This window comes from Lepidochelys kempii, chromosome 3, assembly GCF_965140285.1.
Source record: "Lepidochelys kempii isolate rLepKem1 chromosome 3, rLepKem1.hap1, whole genome shotgun sequence".
In the NCBI taxonomy this organism is placed as follows: Eukaryota; Metazoa; Chordata; order Testudines; family Cheloniidae; genus Lepidochelys; species Lepidochelys kempii.
In genome coordinates this window covers 36386203-36407151 of record NC_136382.1, presented here as the reverse complement: position 1 = coordinate 36407151, position 20949 = coordinate 36386203, and the positions used below count along the sequence as shown (strand labels likewise).

The following is a 20949-nucleotide window of genomic DNA, read 5'->3' as shown; positions in this document are numbered from 1 at the left end:
AGGGAAGACCTGCCCAACACAGACCTCTGGGCTTTTCCAAAAGGAATGTGTAATCACTTTAATAGCTCTGTCCACTCATTCCCAAATGTGAGTTCTCTTGAAGCTAAGAAATTCCTTATCCATAAAACCTCTTCTCTTAAGCATATACTTGCTTAGATGGGTGGTATCTGGTAGATTGCTTCTTGTTTCTTTATGTGTATTGGATTTCATTGACATGTCTGGGTTGAAGACTAATCCATCAAAACTCACCTAGGATTGCTTGTAATTGATCTTGTAACGATTGAAGTTCTCCCTGTGAATCATAGGTCAGGCACTTTCTAAAAGGCCTTACATATTTATGTACCAGTTTGGCTTCTGTGCATGATTTGAATCTAATTTAGACTTGAACAAGTGAGAAGATCCTCCCTCTGAGCCTATTAATGATTGTCACTTGCGTTTCATATTCTTTATTTGGGGCAATTACATTAGATAGATGGGGAAGCGAGCTTCAAGCCCTTATAGGCCTTTTTGTTTTTTTCTGAAGGACAAAGTAGGTAGTAAAAGCCCATACAAAGACTGTTAAAGTCAATGGGAGTCTTTTTTTTTATATGAACCAATTTTTCCCTCTTCTAGTGTTCGTTCCCCAAGCTAAGCTGTTTATCATAAGATTGGTGTCAAATGAGCTCTTTGTTGCTACACTTATGATTTGAGGGACTTTTACAAATCCCCTCATCTCCTTTTGACTTATATTGGGTTAAAGCTGAGGGAAACTCATTTTCAAGCTACACTTGTCAGAGTGGCTAGTTGAATGTACTTCCATTTGCCTTGATTTAGCTCAGGTGCCCATTCTTAAAGGTCAGTGAACTTATTTTACTGGAATGCCTCTTGTGCAGTCTGTATTGTCAGGTACCTATAGCTGAGTTCCATGTGGTAGAGTTCTTACCACACACTTATTCAGTATATTGACTTGATATATTTCCTGAATAGATACTTTTTTAGAAGACTTATTCTTTATTCTTTGTTTAATAAAGAACAGTTTCTTCTGATAGCTTTGACCCTTCCTGGGGGTACCCAGAGCTGTGAGGCACCTCGCTACAAACCTGTGTCTGCCAGGGGTCAGCTCCCCAACTCCACTGGCTACGGGCAACACAAGCACACCCCAAAAGGTCTGTGCATGCCCATATGTCTCTTTGCAGGTTAGCAATAGGCACACTCCAACCTCTAAGCATCTCCCTGGAATATCCAGCCCCTGATCCATTGGACATTCACAGTATTTACAGATTTGCTGCTCCCAAAGAATCAATATACTCCAACTTATCAGTTCCACCTTAGATCACCACTCTTCTTAACAGACAGCACTTAGATATGGTTATAATGAAAACAAATATAAGTTTATTTAACAAATGATAGAGATTCTGGTATTAGCAAATAGAAGTATTGGAAACAAATGGTTACATATAAAATACAATCATAACATACATTCTAGACCCTAGACTTATTTACATTGCAGAACAATGCTCACCCAAAGTCCTAGCAGAATTTTACAGCCAGGCTGGGCTGTGATCCCACTTTCATGAAGCAAACACACACTTTCAGTTTGTTTCCTGGGTGAAGGATAAAATCTTGTCCCCTCTCCTTTTTTGAAATTTAGTTACAGGCTATTGTCTCTTACCCCAGTAGGTCCCCTTTTCAGAAACTTAGCTTGGGGTTCCTTTGTTTCTGTGAATTCTCAGGTCTGCACCTGGTTCATATAGGAAACATAGCCTGTCTTCATGGATGTTTTTTGTTCTACATGGTGATTAAGTTAGCTCTGAGGTTCACCTCGCTTCAGGTCACAAGCTTTGCTTCAACCGTTTTGGAACCTAATATTTTACATTTTACATATCTCTTGAACTATTTCCTATACAAACTTCTTGCAACAATTGTGACCAGTGGGCTTCTAGCTTTTGGTACAGACCTCAGATGCCACACTTTAGTGAACTAATATACTTATATTTAACCCTGTAAAACTGTATGCACCCTACTGTGCCCTCTGTCAGTTGGCACCAGGAGGTCCTTGGGTCATAACAGTATTTGTGGCTCTTTAACAAATTGTTTGCATAGATATTCTGTTTGTGATGTGTGAACCCTTGGTGCATAAACCTGGACCTTTTTGGAAAGCATTGGATGTGCACCCTACTTATGCAGGTAGCATAAATCTATGGAAGCAGGCAATCTTTCCCAACCTCCCACAATTTAACTTGGTAAGTAACCGTTCTTTTTCTTCAACAGTTCCCACTACAATTGATTAAAAAACAATCCCCAGACCCAAAGGAGGTGGGGTCTGAGGAGCCTTACTTGGATAGATTGCAAGAGTGCTATCCCAGGCTGAACATCTTAGCCTCAAGGGTAGTCCAAGGAGTAATGAAGGTGTGAGCCTTTTATATCTCAACAAAGGGGGCATTAGTGGTTTTTGACTTGTGAAATCTCTTCTAAATGCATGTTTGCTGAACTGTGGGAGAGACCTGATTATTTTAAAGTGAAGAGATAGTACAGATTGAAGAAAATGGAAGACTGGTGACGATGAATTCCTTTTTGTTTTGCTGAGATGAAGAACCTCTTGCATTTCACAGAGCAGAAGATTTTCTGGACTCTCTCAGAGCCATCACAGTCCAAGTTGCTCAGCCAGTTGGCATCTTTGTTCTCAGACTTGGGCATCTTGGATTGAGGTGTAGAATCTGATCCTATTCCTGGGATAAAAGTTCTGGCAGGCTGGGGAGAGGCACTGAAGTTTATGCTGCCTGGACCAGCAGGTTGAACCACCAAAATTGATAGGCCCATTCTAGACCTATGAGTAGTAGCATCTGTATTCTATCTTGTCTGCTCTTCCTCAGCATTTTGGAATGCGAGAAATAAAAGGGAACACACTGAAAAAACATCTGGTCCAAGAGGGATGCATCTATTGGAGACCCAGGATTATGCACTTGATATTGTGCTGTTTGGCAACCAGGTCTTCTGAAGTGTTCTCCAGACTGGGAACAGAATGTTGATGAATGACACTTTCAGAATTACTCTTACTGTGCACTGTATTTCCAGCTGAGATTTTCCATTAGGATTTTTACTTTTACTGGAAGACAGAGACCTGTGTCTGTGATATGGTGATGAACATGAATTCCAAAGTATCATGGTTTTACCACATTGATGTCTTGATAAGGGCAGTTTTGCAATTTATGCAGAGAGCCATACACTTCTGCAAAATGGTTGTACATATACATTTTGCAAAATGTGCTGTTCATTTTTGCATAATATTGTGATTATTCACATTTACTTCACATTTACTGGAATCAAATCTGGTCTTTGTAGGTTGCTTAGTATCTGTCTTGGTTGTATTCTCCATCATTGGTTGTAATCTCCATCACTGGAGATTTTAAACAGCAGGTTAGACAAACACTTGTCAGGAATGGTCTAGATAATACTTATTCCTGCCATGAGTGCAGGGGGCTGGACTACATGACCTCTCAAGGTCTCTTCCAGTCCTATGATTCTGTGATTCTATTTTTAATTAGATGTGATCAGTTCTTTCACTGCTTGCTAGCACTTTCATTTGTAAGGCGTAGTTTTTGCTAATTCTGCAAATATCCTTTTGTTTGCAAAGTCAAATCAATTTCTCTCAATAACCTAATGTAGTCTCTAATTAGTGCATCTGTTAATTGTTCAAATTCATATGGACTGATGTGCTCAGTGAAAAGTATATGTATTTGTTTCATCTTGGTATCTCTTAATATATCTCCAGAAGCAATTTATGGTGCCACAGTAATATCCTGTGGCGCTATGGCATAATGAATGTCTCCCTGAAGCCTTTCAAAGAACTATGTGGAAAATATAAGCACTAATACAATGAACACAAATACCTGCAATATAAATACTGGACCTCCGAAACATCCTTATTTTTTTATATTTGAATAACTGCAGATTATATTATAATTTAAATAGTTTGTAGTTTTGTTAAAAACTTTGATTTAAAAATATTTTTGTAAAAGTATTTTTGCAAATAGTATGTAGATAATCTCTATATTTTTAAAATTTGCTTTGCCGTTAGGTTTTAATGAATTTTGACATTTTATATTTCTGAGTATTGTTAAAACTGTCTGCCTCAGGTACTTCAAGTACCTGAAGAAGAACTATGTGTAACCTCAAAAGCTTGTCTCTCTCACCAACAGAAATTGGTCCAGTAAAATATTTACCTCACTCACCTTGTTTCTCAAGTACTTAAAGCAGTCTTTTTTGGAACTTGTTAAATCTGCTGTCCAGTTCAAAAGACTCTATGAAGAGAATTCACATTATTATTGTGCATTGATAGGGACTGGATGATTCAGGGGGATTTGCACTGAGATACAGAACCTTTCACCTGTAGGTAGTCAGTTCAATCTAGATCAGTAGTGACTAAAAGTTGTCACCATTTCAAGGTCTTTTGAGGGACCTAAGTAAAGAGAGTTAAAGTTCTAACTGTAGCTGCTAGTGGCCACGTGTATACTTCACAATAATCCCAAATGCACAAACAGAAATCCATTTCAGCCTTGGAAATTGAATGCTTTCACCCTCAAGTCAGCGTTTGAAGCATATTGAGGAATATTGTGCCATCAGTTTTTGGGCAGAATTCTTCTTCACTGGTTTCTGTGGGGACCTCTGCTCAAATAATTATGGCATGGTATGGTCCATGAGCAGGCAGCTGTATGGGATTTTTCACTGCTGCTTATGATTCTATGGCTTGACTGACTTTATAGTCATCAGCTACACTACAAGTTGTGATGACATGGACTCAGGGTTGCCAGTGAAGATTAAAATTCACTATGTTCTATGCTAAAAACCACATGATGCTATAACTTACAAAATGAGACCTTGATTTTGGAAACAGATGAACTGGTGCAGAGCCTCATTCCTGCACTGAGTCCTAATAAAGTCAGAAAATATTAACCAAAGGGGTTCTGTGTGGGACTAAGAGTCAGCACTGACACATCTGTTTGCAGGATCAGGGTCTAAATAAGACATCTTCTGTTGCATTAGTATTCAGGTTCATGTCCTAACCACTAGTGGAAGACATGATCACAAACACTTGAGTAGGTCTGAAAGTCCAGCCAAGAGAGGTCAGTGGTGCACATAAAAGCTATCCCATTTCAGTACATTACAAACTATGCCGTAAACAGGTTCTTGGATCCCAGCAAAAAGTTGTCATTATCTGAAAGTTGCCAATAAGAGAAAGGGCCCCCCATTTTCAAATGGATGTATACAGTACATACCAGTATACATGTACAATGATATACTATAGTCGTATTTTTGTATTGTATTTTTGTTTGATACAATGTTAAAAATAAACAGGAAACATGAAAAAGCTATACATACAAAATTGTTTCCTTTAACATTGCAATTTTTCTCTGTGTAGCTTCTGAAGTAAGATGGTAGGTTAAGCAAATGAAGTAAAACAGTCAGACTGTATTCTCCCTCCCTGCCAACTGTTTATGTGACAGGCACAGGTAAATTAAAAAAGGAAATTTTGGTATACTTACAGTCAATGCTTCAGGTGTGTCACACAAAGTAAAATGTCACACAGTTTTAAGCCACAATTTGTCCAGTGTCATCACTGTTCTTTAGAATCCACAAAACAACAAATTTTAAAGACACCACACTTCTCAGCTACTCACACTAGCTTAGTCTGGGATTCACATGGGGCCTCTAGAGCCTGAGCTTTACTGGTGAGACAGTCGACAATTTTGAAGTTGTGACACAAAGCCGAAAGTGCACAACTGTGCAGTGTGTTATGAATGTTGGCTAAAGCATGTACAGCAGTAATGTGTGTGCACTGTAGGTCCGGGAGACACACAAACAGTCATGTACTACCTCACATTTGGAGCCAGCAGATTCATTACAAGTGGAACCTGTTCTAAGTTGTCGATAAGTGACATGAGAGTTGCTCATATATGAATTCTGTTAATACTAAAGTCAGTGAGATGTGGTCGGTTCTTGGGAAAATGTTGCTAATAACTGAAAGTTGTCTTTATCAAGATTGCAAATAACCAGCATTAACTGTATGATCTTTTACAATGTGTTATACACTTCCCATGTTGTATCTTTTCAATAAATGGAAATAGGAGTTCAGTTTTTAGGGCTGTCATAAGTAGTGCATTCATTTAAAATATGTTTAAAATAGCAAGAAATGGATCGGCATGGATAGTATTCTTTTTTAGTTTAAAATTGACAAATACTCATATTAGGGTAACTATATTTTTTTTTATAGCAGATATGGTGAGTCTCCAAAAAGGCCCAGAAAGAAAAAGGCAAGAGTAAGTGAAAAAATAAAATTAATATTTTTTATACTTTACTTTAGTTTCTTTTGTACAATCAACACTGTAGAAGTAATAAAATATTTCAGTGTTAACAGTTTGATAAAAATAACTCATTACATAATGGGAAATCTGCTTTAATTTATATTTCAGCTCAAATGGTCTTAATTTTAAGCTTTTGCCACATCAAGTAGATAAAATGCAAACAAACATTAAAAACATATTGATACATTTTAAAACTGGGTAATCTTTAAAAAAATTTCATTCTAATCCAATTGAAGAAAATTGTTACTAAATCCCTATTTTTGCTGCCCTCCCCATCTTGGCTTTACTTGTTTATGTAAATCCCAATGGAAGATTCAGTAGTTTCATTATTTAATTTAGAGAAATTAGATATTTTATGAGAAGAGTCTTCATGCTATGGAATAGGGTTAAAAAACCCCCCAAATGAACCAAAAATTGTATTGCTTCCTTTATCCAGGGCACTATCAATTGTCTGTTTAGATTGTGAGCACTTAGGAGCAGTGACCATTTCTACTTAGGAACTAGATTGTTTATCATTTTGTTTATCATTTTTACATTGCAGATATTTGTAATAAAAATAATATAAAGCGAATCCTGTACACTTTATATTCTGTGTTGTAATTGAAATCAATATATTTGAAAATGTAGAAAAACATCCAAAATATTTATGATAAATTTCATTTGGTGTTATATTATTGTTTAACAGTATGATTAAAACTGCGATTAATCATGATTAAATTTTTTGAGTTAATCGCATGAGTTAACTGTGATTAATCAACAGCCCCAGTATAATTATTTTTTTGTACATTGGATTGTTGCTGTGACTGTAAGCTACAGAAAAGAATTGGGAATTATCTTTTTGGAAAGCAAGATTATGCTGAATTATGAAGAGCTCATATAGAACTAAAATGACAGAAGAAGATGGATGTGGTTAGGGTGGAGAAGGGATTAATGGATTGATTTACCTGTGGCAGTAAAGCATGGGAAGATATGCTTTCTGGTTGTGAAAATATCTGGTAGATGTTAAACTCCAGAGCAGAAGAATCTATGGACTATGAATAAGGTAAATCCCACTGGACACTTGATGCAAACAACCTAATGTTTTTCTATCAACTTTTTATTAAATTTTTAATTTAATTTAATAGCTCACCTTAAGTGATCACTCTCGTTACAGCGTGTATGGTAACACCTATTGTTTCATGTTCTCTATGTATATAAATCTCCCCTCTGTATTTTCCACTGAATGCATCCGATGAAGTGAGTTGTAGCTCACGAAAGTTTATGCTCAAATAAATTTGTTAGTTTCTAAGATGCCACAAGTACTCCTTTTCTTTTTGCAAATACAGACTAACACGGCTGCTACTCTGAAAACAGAAAAAAACATAAACTATATATAAACTTGTCATAATGCGTAAACTTCTCGTAATATATTAATCATGTGCTACCTTATCTTAGCTATACTTGAAACATTTAATTATATATAATATGAATGGTTACAAATAAATTGATTTATATTTTATTACTCAGTTGACAAACAACTGAAAGTTGTTTATAAAAATCCAGCAAGCTATAGGGAATTTATTAAAATAAGATAAAAATAGAAGCAAAATTCAGAGAAGGGGGATAAAGACAGGGAGGGAAGGAAGTTGGTTGAGAGAGAAGGGGAAGAAAAAGAAGAGGCCCATGAATTTAAGAGAGTCATTCAAATACTCCCAGATGAGCATCCCATATCTGAGAGTTTTTCTAGGGTATTTCTGTTGTGGAGTACAATTCTTTCATAGTGGCCAAGTTTATGATATCTATGCTCCAGTCTTCGTTTCCGTTTTTGTAGTACTAGTCTTTTAGAAGTTTGGTGCTCAGCTGAGCCAAAGTTTTTTCAGATGCATTCAGCTTCCAATTAACATCCATTAGGTTTAAGATGACCTGTTTAGCTTGTAACACAATTTTATTTGATAGGAAAAAATTAACTCTGCATTGTGCCAAAAGCATTGGTAAAGTAGCATTCCCAGAGCATATGGGTTAAGTTAGCGTCTGCTGTCAGTTTCAGAATGGAGAGAGGTAAATAGTGGTGTCCCCCAGGGGTCTGTTCTGGGACCAGTCCTATTCAACATATTCATAAATGATCTGGAAAAAGGGGTAAACAGTGAGGTGGCAAAATTTGCAGATGATACAAAATTACTAAAGATAGTTAAGACCCAGGCAGACTGCAAAGAGCTACAGAAGGATCTCTCAAAACTGGGTGACTGGGCAACAAAATGGCAGATGAAATTTCATGTTGATAAATGCAAAGTAATGCGCATTGGAAAGCATAATCCCAACTATACATATAAAATGATGGGGTCTAAATTAGCTGTTACCAGTCAATGGAGTCATTGTGGATAGTTCTCTGAAAACATCCAGTCAATGTGCAGCGGCAGTCAAAAAAGCGAACAGAATGCTGGGAATAATTAAGAAAGGGATAGATAATAGGACAGAAAATATTATGTTGCCTCTATATAAATCCATGGTATGCCCACATCTTGAATACTGTGTGCAGATGTGGTCACCCCATCTCAAAAAAGAGATATTGGAATTGGAAAAGGTTCAGAAAAGGGCAACAAAAATGATTAGGGTTATGGAACTCCTTGCCGGAGGACATTGTGAAGGCCAAGAGCATAACAGGGTTCAAAAAATAACTAGATACATTCATGGAGGATAGGTCCATCAATGGCTATTAGCCAGGATGGGCAGTAATGGTGTCCCTAGCCTCTGTTTGCCAGAAGCTGGGAATGAGTGACAGGGGACGGGTTACTTGATGATTACCTGTTCTGTTCATTCCCTCTGGAGCACCTGGCACTGGCCACTGTTGGTAGACAGGATACTGGGTTAGATGGACCTTTGGTCTGACCCAGTAGGGCCATTCTTATGTCCTTATGAATCACAGTGCCTACATTTATCTGATGTAGTGGCACGTGGTTTGAACAGTTTGAGAGGGGTCCAATGCATTTCTAATATGATTTTCTGCTGTATTAATCTTAAAAGGAGGTCCAAGAAACAGGTCAGAGCACTGGTTAAAATTTGTTTCCATTGTTTAACAGAGCTGGAATAATTTGTCTAGTTCCTCCTCCCATTTGTTATTTAGGGAATCAGTGTTTAATTAAAATTTCTTGGCCAAGTGTGCATGTACTGTTGCCATAGGTTTTGGCAATCTGAGTAATTGGAGAAATGGGTAGGGGGTAGTGCAGGTATTGGGGCCAAACAGATGGGAGATGGCATGTTTAAATTGGATATATTGCCACTTCTTCTTAGTCTGTAGACTGAAACTTTCTTTTAGTATTGTAAAAGGGAAAAAGGTATAATTTTCAATAAATTGACTGACGGTCAAAATCCCTTTTCTAATCCAGTCTGGCCCGATGATGGGGTTGCCAGCTCTAGAGTTTTGAGTTACTGCAGCTAGATGCTTTGGTATGTAGAAGAGGGTGGTTTTTAGATTTAGTAGACTTGGTATGCCATGTATTTCTGGCTGCCACAATAGTTGGTAATTGTTCTTTAGGGAATCAATAGTAATCCAAGTGCAGCGCATTGGAAAGTGGTAAAGGAACAACCAATTCTTCTTCCATCTGGACCTAATCCAGGATTCTATAGCATAAGAGAATGAGCCACTGTGTTTCTGGCTAAGAATTATTGCATGATGGTAAAGTTTAAAGTTCAGAAATCTAAAATCACCTGTTTTGACAGGGGCTGTAACTTGGTCAGGAGATTCTGGGTTTGTTACCAGCACCCCACAAGAAGGACCTGAACATGGTGTCTATTTTGGTAAAATAAAATAGGAATGTGGATAGGGAGGAAATTCAGCATAAAAGGATTCTAGAAAGGGCATTCATTTTGATTTTGTTTTTTCCCCCAAACGGGGAGAGGTAGTATCTGTCATCTATTTAAATCATGATTAATAGGGGCTTGACTATGTTTTTAATTTAATTAGGGAACAGGATGTCCAAATATCTGAGGTGCATCTGTTGCCATCTAAATATCCCAATAGGAGAGCTACTGCCAGCTAAATCCAATAAGGTCTTCATTGTTTCCAACTTATCCCAATTTATTTTGTAGTCAGATAATTTACCAAAGTTATCTATTGTTTGTACAATATTTGAACTAGCTTGATCCGGATTTTTAATCAATAGGAGGATGTCATCTGCATATAGAATAATTTTTGTCTCTGGAGGCCCTGATTTGATCCCTTGAATCCCTTGGTTCCCTAATTAGTTCTGCATGTGGTTCTAATGTTAGATTGAACATGGTGGGGCAGGGTGAGGGACATCCCTGTTTAGTTCCCTGAAACATATCAGAGAGGGGGGATATTGTGCTATTTGTTAGAAGATGAGAGTTGGGATTGGAATATAACAGCTTGATCCATGAAATAAAGGATTTCCCCAACACAAATTTATCCAGGGTAAGAAACAGATATGTCCAGTTCACTCTGTCAGAGGCTTTCTATGCATCAAGTGAAATGATTGCATGGGAATTTCAGGACTGATGCTGGAATGCCATAACAGTAATCAACAGATATGTGTCGTCTGCACTATGTCTTTTTAATAAAACACAGCTGATTGGGGTGAACCAAATCACTCATTACTTTTTCAAATATCTTAGCCAATATTTTTGAGTATTTTTATATCAGTATTGATTAAAGAGCTGAGTCTATAACTATAAGACATTTGTACATCCTTACCAGGTTTACGTAGTACAGTAATTAGGGCTTCCCTCATAGTAGGAGGTAATGTACCTTTCTTTAAGGCATCTTCGTAAATATTTAACAGCTTAGGGGCTAGAATATCTTTGAAACTTTGATATAATTCTATCAGAAGGTCATTAGGGCTGGTGGTCTTGCCCAGACTTATTTCTTCCATGGGTTTGATTATTCCCTCTGATTGCAAGGGAGAGGTTAGCCTCGAGTGCTGCTCTTCTGAGATTTCTGGGAGGTTAAGAGTTCCAACAAAACTATTCAGTTCTTCTGGGTGAGGTGGTAAATCATCATTGTAAAGAGCCTGATAGAATTTCAAAAATAGATCACTGATCTCTTTTTGATTAGTAATAATTGGCCCTTGTTCTGATTTGAGTGATGTTTTTGGAATCTTTGATCTCTCTCTTTTAATCTGTATGAGAGAGGTTTCCCCATTTTCTCCCCGACTCCCAGTATGTTTGACTCTAAAAAAAAAAAAAAAAAAAAAAAAGAGCAAATTCCAGCTTGTGCTGAAGTCAGTCTGTTTACTTCATATGTTAGATTAATTAATTTTTTAAGATTTTCTTGGGTGGGGTAGTTTTCACATTTTAAATCTATAGCTTTAAGTAGAACATACAATTTCAATAACTGAGCCTGGCTAGCTTTCTTCCTACCTGCTGAGTAGGAAATGAACCTGCTCCTAATAAATGCTTTTAGTGTATCCCATAGAATGGATGGGAATATCTCTGGTGTGTCGTTTTGAAGAAAAACTTTAGTTTCTTCTGTGACACAGTTCTGAAAATCTTTATTTTTCAAAAGAGAGGGGTTCAGTCTCCATCTTTTATGAGTTTAGTTCAGCTCAGGAGGAGAAAATCATAATGTCTCTGATCATGATAGACTTGATTTCTTTATTAAGCACTGAGTCCACCAGATTTGTAGAAATCGGAAGAAATGTATTTGTGAATATGGGGCATGTGGGGAAGAAAAAAATGTGAAATCCTTCATTGTAGGGTTCTGTAACTACCATATATCTTTTAACCTGAATTCTTCTATGTAATCTTATAATTTTTCTAGCATATGATTGTGTACACTGGGGCTGACTGGCTAGTCTATAAAGGGGTTCAACACCTCATTAAAATCTCTTGCTAGGATTGATTCTAGTGGGATATTAATTAATTTTAGAAGAAAAACTTGGATCATCTTTATTGGGTCCATATATGTTAATTAAGGTATATATAGTTTAAGAGATCTTAGCCTTCACCAGCAAAAATCTACCTTCCTCATCTTTATTTACGCCTAAAATTTGTAATTTGAGTCTTCTGTGAAATGAAATTGCTACACTGTTGGCAGTGGAGGAGAAATTGTTAAAACACCCTTTTTCCCCAACCTCTTTTCCTAAATTTTCTGCATCCAAATCATTAAGGTGGGTTTCCTGTAGGAAGATATCTTTTATTTGAATAATTAGTGCAAAGGAGGAGGTTAGGCATCAATTATAAAGGCTGAGCCCTTATAGTGAAGGAATGAGAAATGCCCTGCTGTGAAAGGTGTACGATTATAAAAATATGGATCAAGGTAAAAAGATCATAGTAAATTAGGGTTGGCATACTACAGTTTGATTATCAATAGTGCAGGATGATAATGGTGCCAGGGGAGGCATTGTAGCTATTTTTATAATGTAGGAAACAAATAGAATGTACATAGGCCTGTGGTATTTTTGTGTATATCTTTAATAACGATCTGCATGTGTGCAAATGCTAGGGTGACCAGATGTTCCGATTTTATAGGGACAGTCCCGATATTTGGGACTTATATAGGCTCCTATTACCCCCTACCCCATCCCGATTTTTTACACTTGCTATCTGGTCACCCTAGCACATGCACATGCATTCACATTTGAAAGATGAATCATGGGAGGAACTGCCAAGGTAAGTAACAGTATTTAAGGAATATTATACAATACTATAGAATAGAGCACTAAGTATAGTGTATTGCACTAAGCACTTAGGAAATATTTATTTACACAAACTCTTTTCTGGGAGATGTTCTTTATTTTTTTGTAGTTTAAATATAGAATGAATCTTAATTTGAGCAAAATGGTGTTTGTCGGATTTGCCTCTTATGTATCTGATTCTTTTTTCAGTTTAATAGAATTATCGTCATCCAGCTATAGTGAATTGGAAGAAGGCTTGAAAGAGTAGCAGAAATGTGACCTTACAAGAGTGTTAGTGATTACAGACAATATAGAGTATCATAGATGAGTGCAATGTGTTAAAGTGTAGCTTGATTGCTTATTTGATTCAGATGGATGAATATCTGAAGTTATATATCGAAACCAACCTTTCAAAATTCATGTGCTGTAGAGCTGGCTTGTTAATATGAACATTTCTAACATAATGAAAAAAGATGTGGACTATAGGATATATTTTGTATTATTACACATGCAATAAGGATTACCCATGTCTAACACGTAAGGTTGTAATCACTATTCCAGCTGCTAGAAAGAAAGTTTTAGTAAGATTGTAACTACTGAATGCAGAAATTAAACGCAATAAAGCTTGTTAATATAAGACTTCTGTATTAAAAACAACTAGTTCATTCACAAAAATTGCTGAAGAGAAAAATTATGTAACTAGTGAAAAATTCAGGTAAGGGTAAGATTTAATTTTTTGCAATTTTTTTTTTGTACATAGCATGGGCACTGCAGTTTAATAAATTAAGCCGAAAATATAAATAAAACTCAGTGAAGGCCACATGCTTCTTACTTGACATTTTAGGTTAGTAATTTCAGGGACAAGGCAGTATCTCACGATAAATGTGAAACATTCCTGTCATCAATCAACATCATAAAGGAGCAACACTGGAGTTCAAATGTTAGCAAATCTTCCATTTTAATACATCTTCAGATTAGATATGTCATATGATGGAAAACACAGACGACGTTGCTCTGATGAGATTCACTTGAGAAAACAGCACGTCTTTTGCATGCACCTTCAGTCATTTTGTTATGGAGATGGATTGACTTCAGAACAGGCTGCTACTGTTCTTTGTTTAGGTGGCTATGTAGTTCATCCAAGGCTGTCTTGGGAAACTATTTTTTTAGTATCTGAGTTTTCTAACCTATTACAATAATATTGAAATGTAACTAGGTTTCTTGAAATAAGTGTTATTAATGAATAAATATAGTATTAGTAATAGAATGTTGCATGTTTAGTGCTTTCTTTCCTTTTCTGTAATTGTAACTTCTGAATATGGATTGGTTAAATGGTGTTTATTTTTAAGTGAATTAAGAACACCAAAAAGGTGCCAGAGCAAAAGCTGAGTGACTGGGGATGGATCACTCAATAAATTGCCCTGTTCTGTTCACTCCCTCTGAAGCATTGGGAGCAGCCACTGTTGGAAGACAGAACACTGGGCTAGATGGACCCTTAATGTGACCCTGTATGACCATTCTTATGTTCTTATGTAAAGCAATGGAAACTGAAGGTCTCTACTTATAAAATAAGCACAGTGTGGATAATTACAATGAAATCTTCCATGTACTGCCTTTACTAGCATAATTCTATCCAACTGAGAAACTACATCTAGAAATGAGAAAGTAGTTCAAATCCCTTGCTGATTTATGTCTTGGATTATAGTTGTTAGCTAGGGTGACAATTGGCATCAATTATGATACTTCACTAGGAACTGTACTGAGACTACTTGCTAATTTCAGATAGGCCACGGAACAGACATCAGATATTAACAACATTCAGTCATTTCCAATCCAGTATGGACTGAGACTGTAAGCAAGAAGTGAAAGATTCTGTATTCTAACTATGTGTATTTTTATGGATTGTTAAGGCAATATAGGTTAAACCTAAAAGACACATGTACTGTATATAAATCTCCTATAAGTGTACTGTTCTGCAGACACTTACTACTGGGCACAGTGCTTACTATTGTGAGTTGTCTCCCTGACTTCAGTACAGGGACAGGTTTATTTGTGGAAGGAGTTCAATGGAAGCGTGCCCGTTTACAGCAGTGCTGAACTTGATCACTTCGATAATTTTTGACATCTTACCTGGAACAAAGTTAAAAGTGAATGTATCCTTAGGAATTTAGACTATAAAAATTACAAATATATTCTAAAATAAAATATTTGACATTCAGTTTCTTTTCAGTTCTTCATGCACATTGCCCTAGCCCAATTATCCATTAGCCAAATATAATAATCTACATTATCTGGTCTGAAATTAAATGAGCAAATGTACCAGCACAATGTCGTTAGTTGACACTATCTTTAGATGACATTTTGCTGCCCCATCTTGCAGTACTTACGAATGTGAATAGTTCCAGTGACTTAAATGACAACCAACAGTCATTTCACAAGTATTTGTTAGACAACCTCTTAAGTCATGCTGATCTATACAATAACAATGGTCAATGTAACAGCAGAACTGATGATACTAGCAGCAAAAGAACTATGTATTTATAATTTAGATTGGGTAGATAGTATAAAATCTGCAAAGTCTTTAGTATTTGGATTCATAGGAGCAGCAGTAGCCAACATCTCCTATTGACATTTCTCTTTTGTATTATGTTTGATAAAGATACTTGTTACACTACTCTATGGGATTGGGCTGAGGTGATGGAACTTCTTTGAAATATAGATGCACCTCAGACATGCGCACACACACACATACCTATAATACATTGCAATGACAAATTTCTGTTGGAAGCTGATCTAGTGAGATAAAATTCCTGATGCACTAATAGAGAATATTTGAACCACCAAACTGAAGAGCACTTTTTAAGGTGTGACTCTTGGTCACAGTAGTTTTCTATAAATAAGTTCCTAGTTAACTTACCAACCAAGCATTCCCTGTCTCCCCTCCCCCGCCCTTGCAAAAGATAAAAATGATGTCGATACAAGCATAAGAAAGGATAGGGAACAAATTAAAGTAGCTGACAGAATGTTGTAGTTACATCAGAGAACTAAAGTGCAACCTCTAGAGCAGTAGAACACATTTCTACAGAATGCTTAATACATTTTACTGTCTTTTGAATCTGGTTTGAATGAGTACCTCCGGATGATGTATGGTCCATTATCACTGATAAGTATACAGTACTTCCCTTTTTCTGGATCTGTTCTCTAATATCCATTTTTAACAAATCATATATTTTTCTCAGATTTGCTTTAAAATAATCTATAAATGTAATTTTAGTGTAACATTTTTCATATCTAATTAAAGCAACAGTATATCTTTTACGTTAAAGGTATAAAGGTGTTTCTTACTGTACAGTGAAATCCCTAATATAAGAAATCAGATGAGAAGAAAATGTTTACTTTTATGTTTTAAACGTTGTAATTTAAAAAGATTTCTTTAAAAAAAAATCACAGCTCTCCGTAAATTGATACATACATATCTGAATGCCACTTGAAAGAGGAAAGGTGGTCATCGTAAAGTCAATATAGCAACAGGAAAGTAAGAAAGATTCTGTTCTGGCTCCCAAATCATCAACCAAATAATTAACTGAGGCCAAAATTTTCAAACTTGAGTCCTTAAAATCAGGCATCTAAATCCATGTTTAGGCACTCAAATAAAGTGTCTGGATTTTCAGTCTTCCTTCACTGCCAAAAAAGGAGTATTTTTACAATTAGATAGTTAACTTGAATTAGCTATCTTGCTTTAAAATCCTTGCGAAGTCAAGGCACAGGTAGTTTTTATTTCAGTGTCGCTAATCGAGGTCAACCTTGTACCCCTCACCTGGAGTTTACCTCAACTAGGTACATAGAGGTAAAAACTACAGTATGTTGTGGTAGGAATTTTGCCATAAGATATCTAACTCAAGTTAAAACATACCATTTTTGGCAGTGAAAACAACCTTCAAGTACTAATCACTGGGAGCATCTATGACAATCAGGCCATGTTTTTGGATTTGGGCAACAAAGTTTGAAAATTTTGACCTAAATTCCAATTGCAGGCCCAAATTATACCGTTGGTTACACCCTACTGAAAGCACTATTTAAAGAAGAAGAACACGCCCCCTCACTCCCAGCCTATGAAACCGCAGCTTGAGTTTTCAGAGCTAGCAATTACAATAACCATATTTCTGCTTGCAAACAAAGTGAACTTAAATCATAGAAATGTAGGGCTGGCAGGGACCTTGGAGGTCATCTAGTCCAGCCCTCTGTGCGCTAGACTTTCTCTGACAGGTTTTAGTTTAATCTGTTCTTAAAAATCTCCAATGATGTGGATTCCATAGCTTCCCTTGGAAGCCTATTTCAGATCTTAACTACCTTTATAGTTAGAAAGTTTTTCCTAATACCTAACTGTGGTGGGGTATACAAACACCAAACTGGAGAGCAAAGGGTTATGAAGCTCCTCTGGGCCAGGAGGCCCTGCCCCACTGCACCTGCACAGGCTGGAGGAGGAACTTAGAAAGGGGAGCAGAGTAGCTCAATGGCAGGCAGATAGTGGAGGTGAGCTGACCTACACTCTGAGCTCTGCTGCTTGCGGCCTGGCTATAGTGATGTGAACAAGCCTACAAAGAAAGGACCGTTGACTCTGAAGGTTAGAGACTTTATCTTTGTGTTTAATTCTTTACTTTACCCTGTGGGAAGAGAGGAGACTGGTAGGAAGTGATCCAAGGAGGTAGCTGCATAGCACCTGAAGGTGCAGGATTTAGCTACCTAACATTATGCTCTGGATTAGGGCCCAATGGAAAGAGTGGGCCTGGGCTCCCTTACCAGCCCTAAAGAGGGACAGCTAGGGAAATCCATTTCTTGGTGGGGAACCTAGTTGGGGGAAGACTCTAAAGATGCAAGGGTCTGGACCACAAGACCCCCAACCCGAAGGGGAAGCCCTGAATCCCTTGCTTAATCATGATGACCTCCCTGTTATTGGAGACTCTATATATACCCTGAAAGGGGTGGACTTGAAAATGTGACTTGTCTGGAGAACTAAGTCACTGAAAAGACAGATCACTGCAGGATAGAGCAGTAACAAGAAAGGTGAATGCTGGGGAAGAAGTCAACCTGCCACATCCCCTCCTGATCATTAGGCAGCCTTGGTGGTGAGTGTTCCCCTTCACACTAACCGAAGTCTCCCTTGCTGCAGATGAAGCCAATTACTTCTTGTCCTACCTTCAGTGGACATGGAACACTTATCATCATTCTCTTTAACTACCCAGAACCGGACACAGTACTCCAACTGACCAGTGCAGAGTAGAGTGGGACAGTTGCCTCCTTTGTCTTACATACAACATTCGGGTTGATACACCCCAGAATGATATTAGCTTTTTTCTCAACTGCATTACATTGTTGACTCAGATTCAATTTCTGATCCACTATAACCCCTAGATCCTTTTCAGCAGGACTACTGCTTATCAAGTTATTCCCCATTTTGTAGTTTATTCATTTTGATTTTTTTCTTTGTACTTGTCTTTATTGAATTTCATCCTGTTGATTTTAGACCAATTCTCTAATTTGTCAAGGTCCTTTTGAATTTTATTCCTGTCCTCCAAAGTGCTTGCAGTCTTTCCCAGGTTGGTGTCATCTGCAGGTTTTATAAGTATACCCTCCACTCCATTATCCAGTGAAAATACTGAATAGTATCAGACCAAGGAGAGACCCCTGAAGGACTCTACTAGATATATTCCCCCAGTTTGATAGCAAACCCATTGACAATTATTCTTTGAGTTTGGTCTTTCAACCAGTTTTGCACCTACCTTATAGTAATTTCATCTAGGCCACATTTCTCTAGTTTGCCTATGAGTATGTCTTAAGGGACTGTGTTAAAAGACTTACAGAGATTAAGTCATACCATGTCCAGCTTCTCTCCTATCCACTACGCCAATAACCCTGTCAATGAAGGAAATGAGTTGGTTTAGTACAATTTGCTGTTGACAAATCCATGTTGGCTATTACTAATCATCCTATTATCATCTAGGTGCTTATAAATTGATTATTTAATAATTTGCTCTGGTAACTTTCTAGATATCAAAGTTAGGCTGACTGGTCCTGTCAAGGTTCCTTCCCCACTCTGAACTCTAGGGTACAGATGTGGGGACCTGCATGAAAACCCCCCTAAGCTTATTTTTACCAGCTTAGGTTAAAACTTCACCAAGGTACAAACTATTTTACCTTTTGTCCCTGGACCTTATTGCTACCACCACCAAGCGTCTAACAAAAATAACAGGGAAAGAGCCCACTTGGAAACGTCTTTCCTCCCAAAATCTCCCCCAAGCCCTACACCCCCTTTCTTGGGGAAGACTTGATAAAAATCCTCACCAATTTGCATAGATGAACACAGACCCAAACCCTTGGATCTTAAGAACAATGAAAAAGCAATCAGGTTCTTAAAAGAAGAATTTTAATTAAAGAAACAGTAAAAGAATCACCTCTGTAAAATCAGAATGGTAAATAGCTTACAGGGTAATCAGATTCAAAACATAGAGAATCCCTCTAGGAAAAACCTTAAGTTACAAAAAGACACAAAAACAGGAATCTACATTCCATTCAGCACAACTTATTTTATCAGCCATTTAAACAAAACAGAATCTAATGCATATCTAACTAGATTGCTTATTAATTCTTTACAGGAGTTCTGACCTGCATTCCTGCTCTGGTCCCGGCAAAAGCAACACATAGACAGAGAGAACCCTTTGTTTTCCCTCCCCCTTCAGCTTTGAAAATATCTTGTCTCCTCATTGGTCATTTTGGTCAGGTGCCAGCGAGGTTATCATAAAATCATAGAATATCAGGGTTGGAAGGGACCTCAGGAGGTCATCTAGTCCAACCCCCTGCTCAAAGCAGGACCGATCCCCGACTAAATCATCCCAGCCAGGGCTTTGTCAAGTCTGACCTTAAAAACTTCTAGGGAAGGAGATTCCACCACCTCACTAGGTAACACATTCCAGTGTTTCACCACCCTCGTCGTGAAAAAGTTTTTCCTAATATCCAACCTAAATCTCCTCCACTGCAACTTGAGACCATTACTCCTTGTTCTGTCATCTGCTACCACTGGTTATCTTAGCTTCTTAACCCTTTACAGATGAAAGGGTTTTTCCTCTGGCCAGGAGGGATTTAAAGGTGTTTACCCTTCCCTTTATATTTATGACAGGTCCATAATTCCTTGGGTCCTCTTTGTTCCCCTTTTAAAGTTAGGTACTATGTTTGCCCTTCTTCAGTTCTGTGGAACCTCACTTGCTCTCCATGAGTTCTCCAAGATAATTGGTAACAGTTCCAAGATTGCTTCAGCTAGTTCCTTCAGTACTCTAAGGTGAATTTCGTCAAGCCCTGCTGATGAGAATACATCTAAATATTCTTAACATGTTCTTTCCCTATTTTGTCTTGCGTTCCTTCCCCCTTGTTAATATCTGGTCACAATTCACCTTTTTAATGAAGACTGAAGCAAAATAGTCACTAAACACCTGAGCCTTCTTGAGGTCATTCCTTATTAGCTCTCTTTCCCCAATAAAAAGAGCACCTACACTTTCCTTTTTCCTTCTCTTGTACCTAATGTGTTTATATAACCTCTTCTTATTGCCTTATGTCCCTTGCTAGGTATAACTCATTTTCTGCCTTAGCCTTTCTGATTTTGTCTCTATATACCGGTGCTATTCTTTTGAACTCATTCTTAGACATTTGCCCATGTTTTCACTTTTTGTAGGATTCTTTTTTGATTTTTCAGGCCATTAAAGAGCTCCTGATGGAGCTCTTTGGCCTCTTCCTTTTCTTTTTGTCTTTCCTTCACATCGGGATAGTGTACTGTTGCTCCTTTAATATTATCTCTCTGAGAAACTGCTAGCTCTCTTGAACTCCTTTTCCCCTTAGATTTTCTTCCCATGGGGGTTTACCTAAAATTTTCTGACTTTTTTGACTTCTATTGTACTTATTCCACTGTTCTCACTCCGTCCTTTCCTTAGAATCATGAATCTATCATTTCA

General features: G+C 37.4%; 1 protein-coding gene across 1 annotated transcript in view; it reads left to right on the top strand.

Annotated features, from left to right (window-relative positions):
• DCDC2C (doublecortin domain containing 2C) overlaps window positions 1–20949 on the top strand; it is a 115255-nt gene that overhangs the window by 33867 nt on the left and 60439 nt on the right. The window contains exon 6 of the mRNA XM_073336085.2: window positions 6251–6296. Coding sequence (XP_073192186.1) covers window positions 6251–6296 — 46 coding nt within the window. The remainder of the gene's footprint in view (window positions 1–6250; window positions 6297–20949) is intronic.